The sequence below is a fragment of the Fonsecaea pedrosoi genome (genome assembly GCF_000835455.1).
Source record: "Fonsecaea pedrosoi CBS 271.37 unplaced genomic scaffold supercont1.1, whole genome shotgun sequence".
NCBI lineage: Eukaryota > Fungi > Ascomycota > Eurotiomycetes > Chaetothyriales > Herpotrichiellaceae > Fonsecaea > Fonsecaea pedrosoi.
In genome coordinates, this window is record NW_013550615.1 from 595691 (window position 1) to 609320 (window position 13630).

Consider the following 13630-nt stretch of genomic DNA (forward strand, 5'->3'; position numbering starts at 1 on the left):
CAAGGCTGAACAGAGCCATGGAGGGTAGGGTACTCTGGGGTGCTCCCAAGGCTGAACAGAGCCATGGAGGGTGGGGTGCTCTGGAGTGCTCCCAAGGCTGAACAGACCCATGGAGGGTAGGGTGCTCTGGGGTGCTCCCAAGGCTTAGCAGAGCCATGGAGAGCAGTAGACAAATCACATCCAAATCGTCAGTGAATGAACGTTCATGTTAAGAAGGTCGCGGTCACATGTTAAAGCAGACCATTTCTCCCTTGAAAACGCTCCTCTGAATTTCTTTCCTCTTGTTAATTCAAGACACAATTCGCACACACAAACACGCAAACACACGCAGATACGCATAATCAAATCACTCAAATACCTTCCTTCAGTCACTCAGAATCATCTCTCCCGTTCAGCTCAAGCATGGATTCCAACAAAGCTTCGCAACCCGCTGAAAAGGTAACTGCCCTGACAAAGCCACAGAGCGTTTCGTTGTGCTCGCGATTGCTAATTTCTTACCGCGCGTGCCTACATAGACCGCATTCGTCCTGGGCAAATTCCCGCTTGACAAAGGCAAAGCCAAAGGCGTACAGGACGACAAAGTCATCGAGGCTCGTACAAAGCTCGCTAGAGCGATGGCGGAACGATTGGTGAACGGGGGCAATTTGCGACAGATCGGATTCCAGAACAATATGACGGGGGACCAGGCAGGGCGGTTGATTGCCGAACTTGCTCTTCAGGCCTCGAAGAAGACGGAGGATAGTCCAGAGGCGTGAATGGGACAGGACTTGAAGCTCTGGTCTCTGGTCCATGGTCTCGGTGTGTTGTTCGGGCCGGAAAACAGTGGTGTGCCTTCAGAGGGGTCTGTTGTGAGCACCATGGAGTCTATGGAGTCACCGAGGATGGCCACGTACTCATAGGGAGAGAGGCGAACTGTACTCGGTATTGATACCGAATCGAAGGAAGAATCCTGGTTAGCAGAGCAGAGCCTCTCAAATACCAAAATAGCAACGAAGCTTTGAAGACATAAAACGTCCCTTTCCCCCTCTTTCAGAAGCAGTGCAGAGGCAGAGGTACCGAGTAGATCAGAACGATTCATTCATCTCTCAAACTGTCCAGGTTGTTTGCTACCTGGTCCGCACCCAAATCCATCCACCACAAACATGATGAGCAAATGAACAACACAACATCCCATGCCCAGCCTATTCCATCGTCCACATCGAAGTGGCTGTCCTTTGTCAACATCCTCAACTACCACCGCTCACTCGATAAAGGATGAACTGCCTCGAGGCTGTGCAAGGCAGTCCATGCATGTCCACTGCCTCACGGCAGGTCTCCTCACTATTCGTCTCGGATTCCATAAATATTCCTTGTCAAACATCCTCAACACTACCTCGCCACATAACAGCACAGATAATCAGCAATCAACTCGCCTACCTCCTGATTAGAATCTCCCCAAGCTCGACATAAGTCACCAATAACAGACCAGAAGGATCCAACGACGATATCAGCCAAGGACAGCAACAACCCAGCGATGACCGATACCACCACGGCCTCAGGACAAGCAGATCCGTATGCAAGCACGGTATCCTCGCCAGCGACGTCAGACGTGCCAGGAGGGACGGTGGGTACTCCGAGACGATTCATCCGATCGCTGACATCCAGGAAGTCGTTCAACGTCGCATCGGACCCGTCTCTTGTGCCCACGCCCCTCACCATTAGAAAGCAAGCCCGAAACATCTCAGGCCCTGCATCCCTCCCGAGCAGCGACAATGCCACCCCCAAGGCCCATCAGAACGAGCGCCATGGTCATGGCCACACCAAGCCGGAACCTGGGACCAACAGCAGCAGCAGCACTCCAGGCGGTATCTGTCACCACTTCCGCAACCGACCCCGCTCGCACCAGCACGCGATCCTTGCCGCCGTGACCAGAATGGTCGACAACGGCGAGGCCGAAGTGGCTGAGATTGCGGGGGTTTTGGATATGGAGCCGAGCGAGCTGGTCCAGTACATGGCGGATTTCGAGGCGTTGGCTCGAGAGGCTCCAAGCGTGGTGGACGAAGAGATCACGGCGTTCTATTCGTCGATTCCTGCCACAGTGCTGAGCGAGAGCGAGGTGGACGAGCTCTGCGGCGGCACGCCTCTGAGATGTGTCGAAACGAACGAAACTGGCGTTGTCGCTTTGACAGGGAAAGAGACAGAGACAGAGCCGGCCACGCACGAGAGGGACGACCTATCGGATGACGGGTCCGAGAGCACCATCCGCGCGAGGCGTTTATCCTGGGTAAGTAGCGACGATGACGACGACGACGACGACGGCGCCGAATTATACTACGACGCACAGGAATATCCCGACGAGAGCCCAAGTCCAAGCTGCGTGCCTCTACCACTCTACACTGTTCTATGGAGCAGTAGCGACCACGACCACGCTGACAGAACCATCCACTCCCACTACCTGACACCAGGCCGCCAGGTACTTGAACTTCAACGCCGTCGACCCCCCATTCCTAACACCAGCACCACCACTACCGCAATCGTCTTCTCCATCGCCCTACCCCTTCCAGACCCAGCACCACCTCCTCCAGCTCCACCACCGCCACCGCAGAACTCGCTCCTCCAGAGAATCATCTCCAAGGTCCCGAACATCGTGTGGATGGGTCTGGCCGTGCTGGTCGGGCGATTTCTGGGCGTTGCGCTGTCCGAGGCGACTTCGCCGCATCATGGATATGGGTACTTGCACTCGTGTTACTAGCGAGAAGCGATGAAATGACATGGCCAAGATGGGATGATGGATTAATGGATAATGGAAAAGTGAATATCTTTGTTCGAACGAGGAGGTACGATAAAGGAAAGGAAAACCCCACGAAGAAGAGAAAAAAACGACGAAAATGCCAAAAACAAAACCAAAAGTAATATCAAACAAAATTCAAAGAAATACAAAGCATACAATCAGTCAGTCAGTCATTCTACTCTGCTCTGCTCTACTCTACTTGTAGCCGCAACATCGTATCTGTAAAACCTTTCAGTGGAGCGAGTGCGTAACATTACACACACACCAGGACAAATACATCCACACAACACACATACATATACCTAGATACATACGCACACGAATTGAAGAACGAGGAAGACATACACACACACACACACACACACACACGAGGTGAGTCTGAAAAAAAAGGGATCAAGTCAGATCACGTGTATCCGCTGCCCACCGAGGCTCAGGCGAGGCTGGAATGCGTCAGGGGCGTACGTTCCGCGCCTCTCAACCTCTACAAATCAGTGTCAAAAAGGTCATCCTTCACATCCGCAATAGTAGAAATACCGGCCTACTGAGGGTACGGACGTAGGCAGACAGCATGCATGTGGATCTGCACTTTACTTCGCGTCACTTCATGTCGCTTCACTTATTTTACCCTACGCTGCACTACCACGTCAACTCAGCGTACAGGGTATGTACTAATGTATGTACGCAGTACGTATCGGAGCCGGCCCTAAACAGCATACACTAGACTTGCATATCAACAATCACGGTCGTGGTCAAGAATAGTCTACAGACGTGGATAAAGCTGTGTCATTTTGCTTTCATGCTCACGCCCAAATCTGTGCGAATGTCGTTGATGTCATGTAGAGCACTGTTTGAATTCTTTGCATGTTGTCTGGTGTCAAATGCACTCTAGTTCCCTCCAAGCCCAAATCGCGTCACTGATCAAGTGCTCCATGTATGTGGTGATGATACACTTGCCAAGTCGGGATAGAAGACTGTACATGTCCCTCGTCCTATCAGTCTGTAACGCGGAAACAGTTGAAACTCTTCCTGAACTAGCCAATCACGTGCCGTCTGATAAGGCTATCGTCATCATAACACCACCCAAGTGTCATTGGTATCTCAAGCCACCCGAGATGCAATCGCTCCAATTAAGCACCGAGACCTTGACCTCGTCGTTAGGTCAGTACTCGTCCATCATTTGCTCAGTCTTCCTGATCACACCGCTGAATCGTCCTGTACCGCCTTCACTCTGTCCATCTTCGACAGCGGCCCATCGCTCAAGGTTGTTGGGCCAGCCAAACGTCATCTGCCACGCCTCCTCGAGGACCCGCTTTTCGATGGGATGGATGCACTGAGTCAATGTTCCCAGCCAAGGGTATTGCTCGCCGCTTACCGAGGTCTCCTCAATCATGATCTCATCCGCGTCCGTGATATCCGAGTTTGCCTTCATCCGAAAGCCCTTTTCAGGATCAAATTCGAATAGTAGTGGCGGGACAAATCGTGCCTTGCGAACGTACAGAGCGTCGTCCATGCTCGGCTCGGCGCGGACAACAGCCGCGTTTTGATTAAAGTCTGCCGCGTGTCTCTCTGGAACCGAGATCTTCACGTAGCCACAGCTGTTAAGAATGATTTGTTGGATGTGTCCACGGAATGTTGCCTGAGGCATCGGGTGAACTTTTCTGTCAACAAGGCCCGCGTCATACTTGTGTGCCAACAGTGTCTTTCCCGGCGTAATGGCATCAAGGACTTGGACCCAAGAAGCACCGGTGGGCAAAATCTCTTGAGTCCAGTCTTCTCGAGGATGAAGACAGTGAAGACGACCCATCATATTCCACGTGGGCGCGGTGATATCACCATCATGATGCGCGGTCATGCTGACCGAATCGAGGCTCAAAGAATGGAGGCTTGTGTCTCGGCTGTCCTTCATGAATCCCCGAAGCATCGATGGTGTGAACCAACAGTTTTGAAATTTGAGCTCTCGCACGTGGTCGAATTTTGTAATCAGGACGCCTTGCTTTTTACTAGCATTGTCAAACAGCCAATCTCCGGGATTGTCGACAATTGGCGCAGGCAAGACGTGCTTATTACGGGCAAACATGCCAACAGCATGTTCTCCACCCCCGGTGTAACCAATAGTCAGGCTGTGTAGACTCTCCATCTTGACAATGTATCTCCTCAGGAATTTGGTGAACTTCTCGGCAGCTTTAGATGGCAAGATCGCCATGTGCCTTGCAAATAGTCGATCCCCCGTCACGTGCTCCTGGCGCCAGTCGGGGCTGATAAGGACCTCCAACGTCGTTAGTCCAGACAAGCTCTTCCAGAACTCTTCCAGTTCTAACGATGGAAGGAGTCCAGACGACAGTTTGCTGATCCGCAGGGTATGTATCGACTTGAAGTTCTGCTTTTGTGTGATAATCGCCGTCGTATAGGCTGACAGGAAAGCACGCTGCGCCCATACAGTCTCCATTAACCATTGCGCTTGCGGCTCCGTCAGCATGCCTGGTAGAAGCGGAGATGCACCCGGATTAGCCATTTTGCTTTGGATAAATGTACAGTGACCACCATGCTCAGCAGCAAGATTGTGGCCACTGAAAATTAATGGCCACTGAGGTAGTTTTCTTCCTCCTTTCCGCGCATGTGCCAACAGTTGCCGCTGAATCGCAACCTGAAGGGCCTGCGAAAAATTGGGGATATCGCCATTTGCATCCATCAGAGCTTCCACTCCAGGAACTGGGCTCCCTCCTACATGGCATTCGGGGTCGTAATCGAATTGCTCGTCCTGACGTCTGAAACTCTCAATGTCTCGGATTTTGAGTCCTTCCAAGAAGCGAATTTCTCTAGCAGCGATCTCTGGGGGAGGCTGTTTCGCCATGAGTGCCTTGATGGTTCCATTGATAGTACTCTGTTGAGCCCATCTAAAATATTCATTACGAGCAAATGTAACCCAAACGTCTTCGGTCGGGAACGTCTTCCCAAAAACTTTGGACCCCTTCGTAGTTCGTCGGTCGAAAAGGGCCATATCGGAGATGTCAGGACCTTCAAGCCAGCCGTGGCCGCTGTCGATACATAATCCAAGTTCTGAGGCCTTAGTTATGTGGCTAAGCGCTTCTTTGAGCAATGGGCGGTTATGGTCGACCAGGTCCTCGATTGCCTGCAGTTCTGGAAAGCGTGGATACTGTTCAGTAGGCCATGTGAACTTGCCGAACCATGCGACTTGTTCCTTTTCAATGGTTTTCGTCTTAGCACGTGACAAGCCTTGCAGATCGTACTCGAATGACACGCCAAATTTGTTTATATTCACGCCATACTTCTTGAACATCGAGTCAGAGGGGAGGAGCCCCAACCTGCTATTCCAGTCGCTGCTGCCTGCGTCGAAGAAGTGTCTATCAAAGTTGACCACGACATTCCTGAACTGAATTGGAGCTATGACTCGTGCGAGAGACTTGCTGGCCAGTCGGAGATTTCTCACATCTTGCGTGGAGAGATAGCTGATAACTTCTGTCCACAGATCGGCATCAATCTTTTGTAGGACGCTGGATTCTGGCTTGAGAGGTTTGACGGCTTTAAATGAGCGTGCTCTAGTCGAACTTGTTGATATCGGAGACAGGCTAGGAGGTATCGAGGGTTTCCAGAGGCGGGGATACTGTTTTTCGGGGACTGGATCGGGAACGTCCTCCAGACTCTCGGCTGGGTGAAGGATATCGTCAATGGCGAACGCAAGCCGTGATCCCCTCCTGGCAGCGATAGCCGCGTAAAGAGGAGTCCTTCCGGCATGGCTTAAACGCGTTCGTTCTTGTGGTTCAGCCGGACTGTTCCCGGCCCAATCGTTTCCAGCTGCACTGTTTCGCTTCGCATGCCTCACCTGGTGCATAAACTGCTTCTTTTCGCTTGGTGGTATGGTTTCGGGAATAAGGCTCGAATATTTGAAAGAAACGAGTGGTGAAGATTGGTCCTCCGACCCAGATTGTACGACGTCTTTACTCGGAGGGGGTGCCTTCAATGAAGCCTGGCGGTCCTGGACACAATGAACAGAATTGTGAGATGATGCTTGAAGAACTTTGTTGCCCGTGGGCTCTTGCGCACGCGAAGAGGGAAGACAGCCTACGGACAAGGTAGGATCGTTCTCGGACTGGGAAATTGGATGAGACGCTGGAGTTCCCTCGTGTTGGAGGGGGCCAGGATGATGAGCCTCCGCACGAGATGCTGAGACGTCAGTACTCATAACAGCTGATGAGCCTGAGAGTGAGAGGGCCTTGGAGTGTCTTCTCTGACGCAGCCTTGCGCGCAAGGGGCTAACAGAATCTTCGTGAGCCGTGTTTCTGACAGCCATTCTCTTGCTTTTGGTGTGCTCTTCGAATGTGGTTGCCCTAGAGTGACTCGCGCCGCTTGGTAACGAAGTGGGGGCATCTTCTAAATGGGAGTTTTGCTGAGGTAGGTCTGACAGGAATGGGATTGGTTGTGCTGGCTGAAAGAGCGTAGGCGTTTTCTGATCACTCGCAACTTGGTTCGCCTGGTTGAGAGAACCTTTGCGAGCCAGGCGTTGCGATCGACGAGTTGCCAACGCCCCAGCAGGAGGGAGACCGTTGACTCGCTCAGTGAGCTCTGGAGCAGCAGATGGTGAGAAGAGACCATGCGTCGTTGACGGAGCACTGCTGGGATGAAGCAGGCTAGATGTCTTGTCTTCGAGCGTCTCCTTCTGTTTCCCTTTCCCTTTCCCTTTAGCCGCTTTGGTGTCGCGTTCACGCCTCAGCTTGTCCACCTCTGCCCGCAAATATTCAACCAGGGTATTAGGACCAAAGTCGGTCGTAAAGGGAAGGTAGGCAGGGTCGGCTTCGGTTTCAGCGAGGGAGTCTTTCTTCTTGACAACTTTGATAGCGGAGGAGGCCCGGCGCTCGGTGCGAGCCAGCAGCGAAGTGAAATCATCGGTTTCTCCCTCTGCAACTTGCAAAGCAGGGGCATGTTCGCCGTCTCCCGATTCGTTCAGTCGCGGAGGGCGTCGGAGGCTCATTGTTTCGGCTGGTCGAGGGCACCAACAGTACAGACGAAGAGACGGGCATTGGTGTTATTTAATCATGTCGCTCCGAGAAAATCAATAGGTAGGTCCCGGTAACACAGACAAGTCGACCCTGTAAGAAAAAATTTAATAGTCACCAAAGGCCAGTGAATGAATTGTGGTAGAATAGGTTGCTCTTTTTTCTCCAACCACATCCACGTCTTTGCAACTGCGCGGTTGTCGACGGGCAGAATGCGCCCCGCACATGCTACGGAATAATAATTTACCATCCCCAGCCTTGGCGCCTCCCAGCCTCAAGCGTAATCCTCGACATTGAATTGGACGACGCCGATCTTGTCCAGGATTCGTATACAAAGCATCTTGAACTAAGCTCTCACTCGTATTCAACCTTGTCCTGTAACCTCTATCGAGCCAGGCAAGCTTAATGAAGCAGACTTCTATCCTGGATATCAAAGGCTTGTCTCCTTTCCTAGTCGAAGTAGCATTCCGAGTTCCCCATGTATGCATTCTTCTCTTCTCCACTAGTAGCACGATACCACGACTGCAGCAGCATATCTCGGTAATAACGGACTTTATCTGTCCTTGAAATACGGGGCGCAATGCTGCACTTCAATATATATGCATGCGTCCGTCTCTTCCTAACTCCCTGCCGCAAAATACACGAAGACGGAGGCTACAACGGTGGGCTACAAAAGTGATCAAGCAAGAGCAGACTTCGATTTTGCACCCTTCTTACTCGGACGGTAGTAATATCTTCGCAATCAGTAGCTAGCAATGCCACACTCGAACATTGCAGCAATCCTCCCGTCTCCCAAAGCGCCCACTCTCACCGTCTGTCCTGCCCCCTACTCACCTCCATCTCCTGGCGAAGTGGTTATCAGAGCTCACTCCGTGGCAATAAACCCTGCTGACTGGGCAATCCAACGGCTCGGTATCCTCATCTCAGAAGAGGACGGCTACCCATGTATCCTCGGCTGCGACGTTGCTGGGGAGGTGGTTGAGCTTCCCCAAGAAGGACAAGCAGATGAACGCATCTCTAAACTTAAGATTGGCGATCGTGTAATCGGCCAAACATCGCCACTAAGGGTCAAAGATTGGAAAGACTCGGAGCTCAATGGGGATGACCTCGAACAATGGCGCGGGAAAAAGGTGTACGCCTACTCTTCCTTCCAAACGTACGTGGTTCTTCTACCGCCGTTCGTGGCAAAGATCCCCGACAGCATGACCTACGAAGAGGCGGCCGTATTGCCGCTCGGCGTGACCACCGCCGCAAGTTGCCTTTTTCCAGGGGTGATGCTGGGATTGGACATGCCTCCCATGGAAGGCACAGCCGTGAAGAACAGCAAGACCCTCGTGGTCTGGGGAGCCTCATCAAGCGTGGGCTCCTGCGGCGTCCAACTCGCCGCGCTGGCGGGCTACACGGTTGTCGGTGTCTGTTCACAGAGAAATCATGACATGGTCAAGTCGCTGGGCGCGGAGGAATGCTTCGACCAAGGAGATCCAAGCATCGTCGAGTCCGCGATCTCATACCTCAAGCGTCAAGGCCAAGAGGTAGTTGGGGCGTACGACGCCATCTCCACGTCTCCGACGCTGCAACCTCTCTGTGAGATACTTCACGGATGTGGTGGTCGCAAGTTCATCGCCTCGGTCTTCCCAGGTGCCGAACAGCACGCCAAACACGACGTGTCGATTGTGACCAACCTGGCAACGGTGGGTGACTTTGCCACTGGTCTCGCGCCGGCGATATGGAGTTGGCTCGAGGCCGCCTTGGAAGACCACCGGATGCAATGCATGCCTCCGCCTGAGCTTATGGGAACAGGGCTGGAGAGTGTCCAGGCAGCAATGGACGAACTGGCTGGGGGAACTGTGAGCGGAAAGAAATTAGTGGTCCGTCTCTAAGGGTGATAGAGATACAGCACGTTGCACCACGAGAGGTTAGATAACACGTATCTAGAAGAGAGCACGAGTGACCCAAACTCAAGACGAGGATAGGAAGAGAATGACTTCGTCGGTGTTCTGGAATGGGGGCAGCCGGGGGGGGAAGGGGGACAAGCAACGCAAACAGATATTTGTTGACATTTGTGAGTAGCCCGCTACTGCATGCAAGCACATGTAGGGTTCTACACCGACGCAGTTAATCACAAAAAGTTACCAGCCTATGGAGTTTCATATCATCTTTTCTCATTCGTATGCTGTCTTTCAATGCTAAGGCAGAGCACAAGAGCAACTCCAAACTTGCAGCCACAGGGTATCTCTATGCACATGGAAACTTCCAGCCAACACCATATCATGAAGCTCAAGCCATAACAGCAACTAATGCTTGGTAGAATCCCATATGCTCGTAATCATGCTAGTTCACTCGTGCATGAGTTCCACCACCCATTGTCCAATAGATGCACAAAAAATCAACGCTAGTGCCCGCGATCGTCGTTATTTAACGATTATCATTCCTTTGTTGCTTTGATTCCATGCTCTCGAAGTTCATCTTGTCCGAATGGCACGATGCTTCAAGTCTCGAACAGAAGCAATGTCTGGCCGAATAGGTTCACATGATCTCGGCCGATAGCCTCGGGGGTTCCGTCAACATTAACCATGTTCACTGAAGCCTTTGTTGTTAGACCATACAAGCTGAGATTGGATGAGCATTGAATGTCGACCATGTTTTCCTGACATGACTCTGTATCCAAGCAGGTTTGCAGATAATTGTCAAAGAAGCTGTAGAGTCCTGCGCCATACATGTGAAGACCACTTGAGTCCACGATCCGCAAGCCCCAGGCCTTCTTGCACGAGTCAGTGGTGCAGTCGGCAAAAGTAGGATCTGAGAATGCCGAATTCGGTGGAAACCCTCCTTCCAAGGCGTTGGGAGTAGCTTGCATATAGGGCGTTTCTGTTTGAATCGCACCCATGAAGATATCCCGAGCACTGGAAAATTGATAATTGTAAAGCTGATTGTGCTCTGATGACGTTCCGTACAGCCAGACGGGACCTTGGCTCTCAACCAGCAATCCACGACCGTTGTAAATGTTGGTCTGGTTGTGGGCGGTGATGTCAAGCTCATGGTCAGCTACCCAGAACCAGCAGTTCTCCAAATAGGCGGAGGCTTGCTGAGTGATGTGCATCAGTAAGAAGGAACCTGCACACTGGGGCTTGAATTCAAAAGAGCCAGTGACGTTAGCCTGGCATGTATCTTGTTGCAGCTGAGTTCCTGCAGTCCCTCCGATCCGGAAGTGGACATCCCACATGCCACAAGAACCCTGAGACGCTTCCGCAACATTCCACTGCATCATGATAGCACCAGGAGCGGGCCCAAGAGTCTCGAAAACGAGGTCCGTTATCTCCACAGAACCAATATCTCCTTCATTCCCGACTTGAAAGACGGGCTTCGGGTTGTTGACATCTGAGAACGCCGAACCTTGAGCCATAATGAGAGGCCAGATTTCTCCAGTGATGCGGATGTTGGAGGGGACCATGACTGTATTGCTAATGACATAGGCGCCGTGGTCGAAGTATACGACCTGGTCGGGAGTGGCATTGTTGAAGATGCTTTGAATTGCTGCAGTGTCGTCAGTTACGCCATCGCCTTTGGCACCCGCCGATTTGACGCTGACAAAGGACGACACCGGAACGTCTTGGTATTGAGGCTTGGAGCGCTCAAAAACATTATTCCCGTTCATCAGAGACGAGGCCATGCTGGGAGCAGTCAGCGGTTGCTGAACACGTGCCGATTTCAACGACACTGGGGTTGGAGAGCATGTGCTAGGAGTTGGTCCAGATGACAGTGTAGGCTGAGATCGTGTAGCATTGGCCGACAAGCTTGAGGAAGCGTTGCCAGCAGTTGTCGGTGACGCAGTGACATAGACAGTGGTGGTTGTGAGCAATATGCCACTGGGTGGTGGTATGGCCGAAACAGTGAGCGTAGTGGTAGTCGTCGAGTAGTACGAGATTGACGGAGGCTGGAAGGACAAAGGCCCAAGTTGTGGTTCTCTCTTGACGTGTTGAGACGATCCACTAGCAGGAGTATAAGAGTCACCTTGACCCCAAGATTCCACAACAAAGCCGCCAGCCAGGATCGGAGTGGTCCCGTCTGCACCAACAATAGCCGTCTGAACCCCAGTGAAGTCGACATTCTGCAAGGCCAAGGTCCCTCCAGTAGTGGGCTGGCTGCTCATATTGTACGAGGTTTTTATACCAATTGGAGTGCCAGTCATGGCACTGTCAAGAAGAACCACAGACCCGACAGTCTGGTTAACTCCATTGTTCAAGTTCGACATGTCGATGCCGACGTCACATTGGTTGATTGTCACTGATTTCAAAGTCCACAACCAGTTCCAATTCATGAAAATGGCAGTGTTGCACCCGTTGAAGGTCATATTGCGCGTGGTAAATTGTTGGTTGCCTAAGAAAGCGCCGTAATTGCCACCATTGAATACAAGGTCCGACATGAAGCCTCCGGAGCCGTTGTCCATGAAAATCCCTTGCTGTTTATTGGTGGGGCTCTTTGGGCGCATATTGAATACAATATTTTGAAGACTGGTGGCTTGTGCAACCTGCCAATGAATGCCCGCTCCCTGGTCTTCTGGCATCTGGGAGATATCGACAATGAAGTTGCGTATCTGTCGATAGAAATTGTTTTGATTTGTATACCACTGAGCACCATTGCCACCTGGGATGTAAGGATCGGTATCGAGTACAGCCAGACCCTCGAAGCTAGGTAGGGCAAGGACAGTGGGAATATTGACCGCATCACCGACAAATTGGGTGTAGTAGAGCTGAATTATGGGAGCTGAGACAGCGTAGGTACCAGGTGGAAAATAGACGAGTGCAGGGGCAGTGGTAGAGCTATCGCAACCTTGTCCGCATCGCGACCCATCAGTAATGGCATTGTTGATGGCAGTGGTGTCATCGGTCACACCGTCGCCAACTGCGCCATAGTCTTTGACATTACGGAAGATCTTGTAGCCGGGGTTGGAGCCGTAAGCCACGGTGCCTTGTCGCTGGATCTGGGAGAGCCAATACGAGGACGCTGCTTGTCGAGATTCGATGGGGACGCGTGTCGGGATGGCCCTGGCAAGCCAGGCTAGGAGAATGAGTAGAAAGGGGAACAGCATGTTTGTCGTCGATTTTGAGGCGATTCTTTTGCTGTGACAAATTTGAGAAGTAGTGGTTTCGCAGAAGTCCTAGGACTGAATGGGAATGCTTTATAACGTTTGAGGTGACCAGCACCAGACAAACGAGGTCGAGGCAGTTGTGAAAGGCAGCGATCACCGGGTCGGCGGCTTCAATAAGCGTTTCAACAGTGGTGACAAGGGTGTAGTAAATTGTGGAATTGGTCGTGTGAACTGTGCACCGGAGGACGGAAGGCAGGATAAAGAGGCAGGCACGGTTTCAGTCGTGCAAGTGACGACGGGGTTTTGAAGTGATGAATCAGAGCGAGAAGGACAATTGATAACGGACAATCGTAACTGCGTTCTCACGCGTAAACAGACAATTGTTGTTGCAGAGGGTCCGGTAGCGACAACGAGCGAGTCTGTAAGAAGGGCAATTCTTCCGAGGCCTTTCTCTCTCTCTTTCTTCCCTCTTCTTTCTCTGCTCGAATGAGTGACAAAGATGTCCTCGGCCCACGAGAACCAACTTGAATGAAACAAAGCAAAATGACGAAGAAATCCGAAGAGAACCGAGCGAATGAATCAAAGAAATGGTAAGGGACAACGAGCGCACCCTTGGAATCTGCTGAATGAGCGACAGACAGAATGAGAAGAGAAGGACTCTGGTGTTGATGATATGCGCTGGCAGGCGTTTGTTCGCACAACTCGCACGCGCACAGCACAACGCAGCAGGAACACAAGAAGATGGCAGTCTCACAGAGA

At 51.8% G+C, this 13630-nt stretch overlaps 5 protein-coding genes across 5 annotated transcripts; 3 read left to right on the forward strand and 2 right to left on the reverse strand.

Moving 5' to 3' along the window:
- Positions 1-402: 402 nt before the first annotated feature.
- Z517_00199 (uncharacterized protein) lies at positions 403-755 on the forward strand (the record flags this gene model as incomplete). The annotated part of the gene is made up of 2 exons (XM_013433165.1): positions 403-438; positions 516-755. 2 exons carry the CDS (start codon positions 403-405, stop codon positions 753-755), a joined length of 276 nt encoding a protein of 91 aa, XP_013288619.1.
- A 758-nt stretch (positions 756-1513) lies between these two features.
- On the forward strand, positions 1514-2731 carry Z517_00200 (uncharacterized protein; the record flags this gene model as incomplete). Its single annotated transcript, XM_013433166.1, has 1 exon — positions 1514-2731. The coding sequence occupies one exon, from the start codon at positions 1514-1516 to the stop codon at positions 2729-2731; it is 1218 nt and encodes a 405-aa protein (XP_013288620.1).
- A 1198-nt stretch (positions 2732-3929) lies between these two features.
- Z517_00201 (uncharacterized protein) lies at positions 3930-7757 on the reverse strand (the record flags this gene model as incomplete). Its single annotated transcript, XM_013433167.1, has 1 exon — positions 3930-7757. The coding sequence occupies one exon, from the start codon at positions 7755-7757 to the stop codon at positions 3930-3932; it is 3828 nt and encodes a 1275-aa protein (XP_013288621.1).
- Positions 7758-8537: 780 nt separating this feature from the next.
- Z517_00202 (uncharacterized protein) lies at positions 8538-9662 on the forward strand (the record flags this gene model as incomplete). Its single annotated transcript, XM_013433168.1, has 1 exon — positions 8538-9662. The coding sequence occupies one exon, from the start codon at positions 8538-8540 to the stop codon at positions 9660-9662; it is 1125 nt and encodes a 374-aa protein (XP_013288622.1).
- Positions 9663-10270: 608 nt separating this feature from the next.
- Z517_00203 (uncharacterized protein) lies at positions 10271-12871 on the reverse strand (the record flags this gene model as incomplete). The annotated part of the gene is made up of 1 exon (XM_013433169.1): positions 10271-12871. The coding sequence occupies one exon, from the start codon at positions 12869-12871 to the stop codon at positions 10271-10273; it is 2601 nt and encodes an 866-aa protein (XP_013288623.1).
- Between the last annotated feature and the right edge of the window lie 759 nt (positions 12872-13630).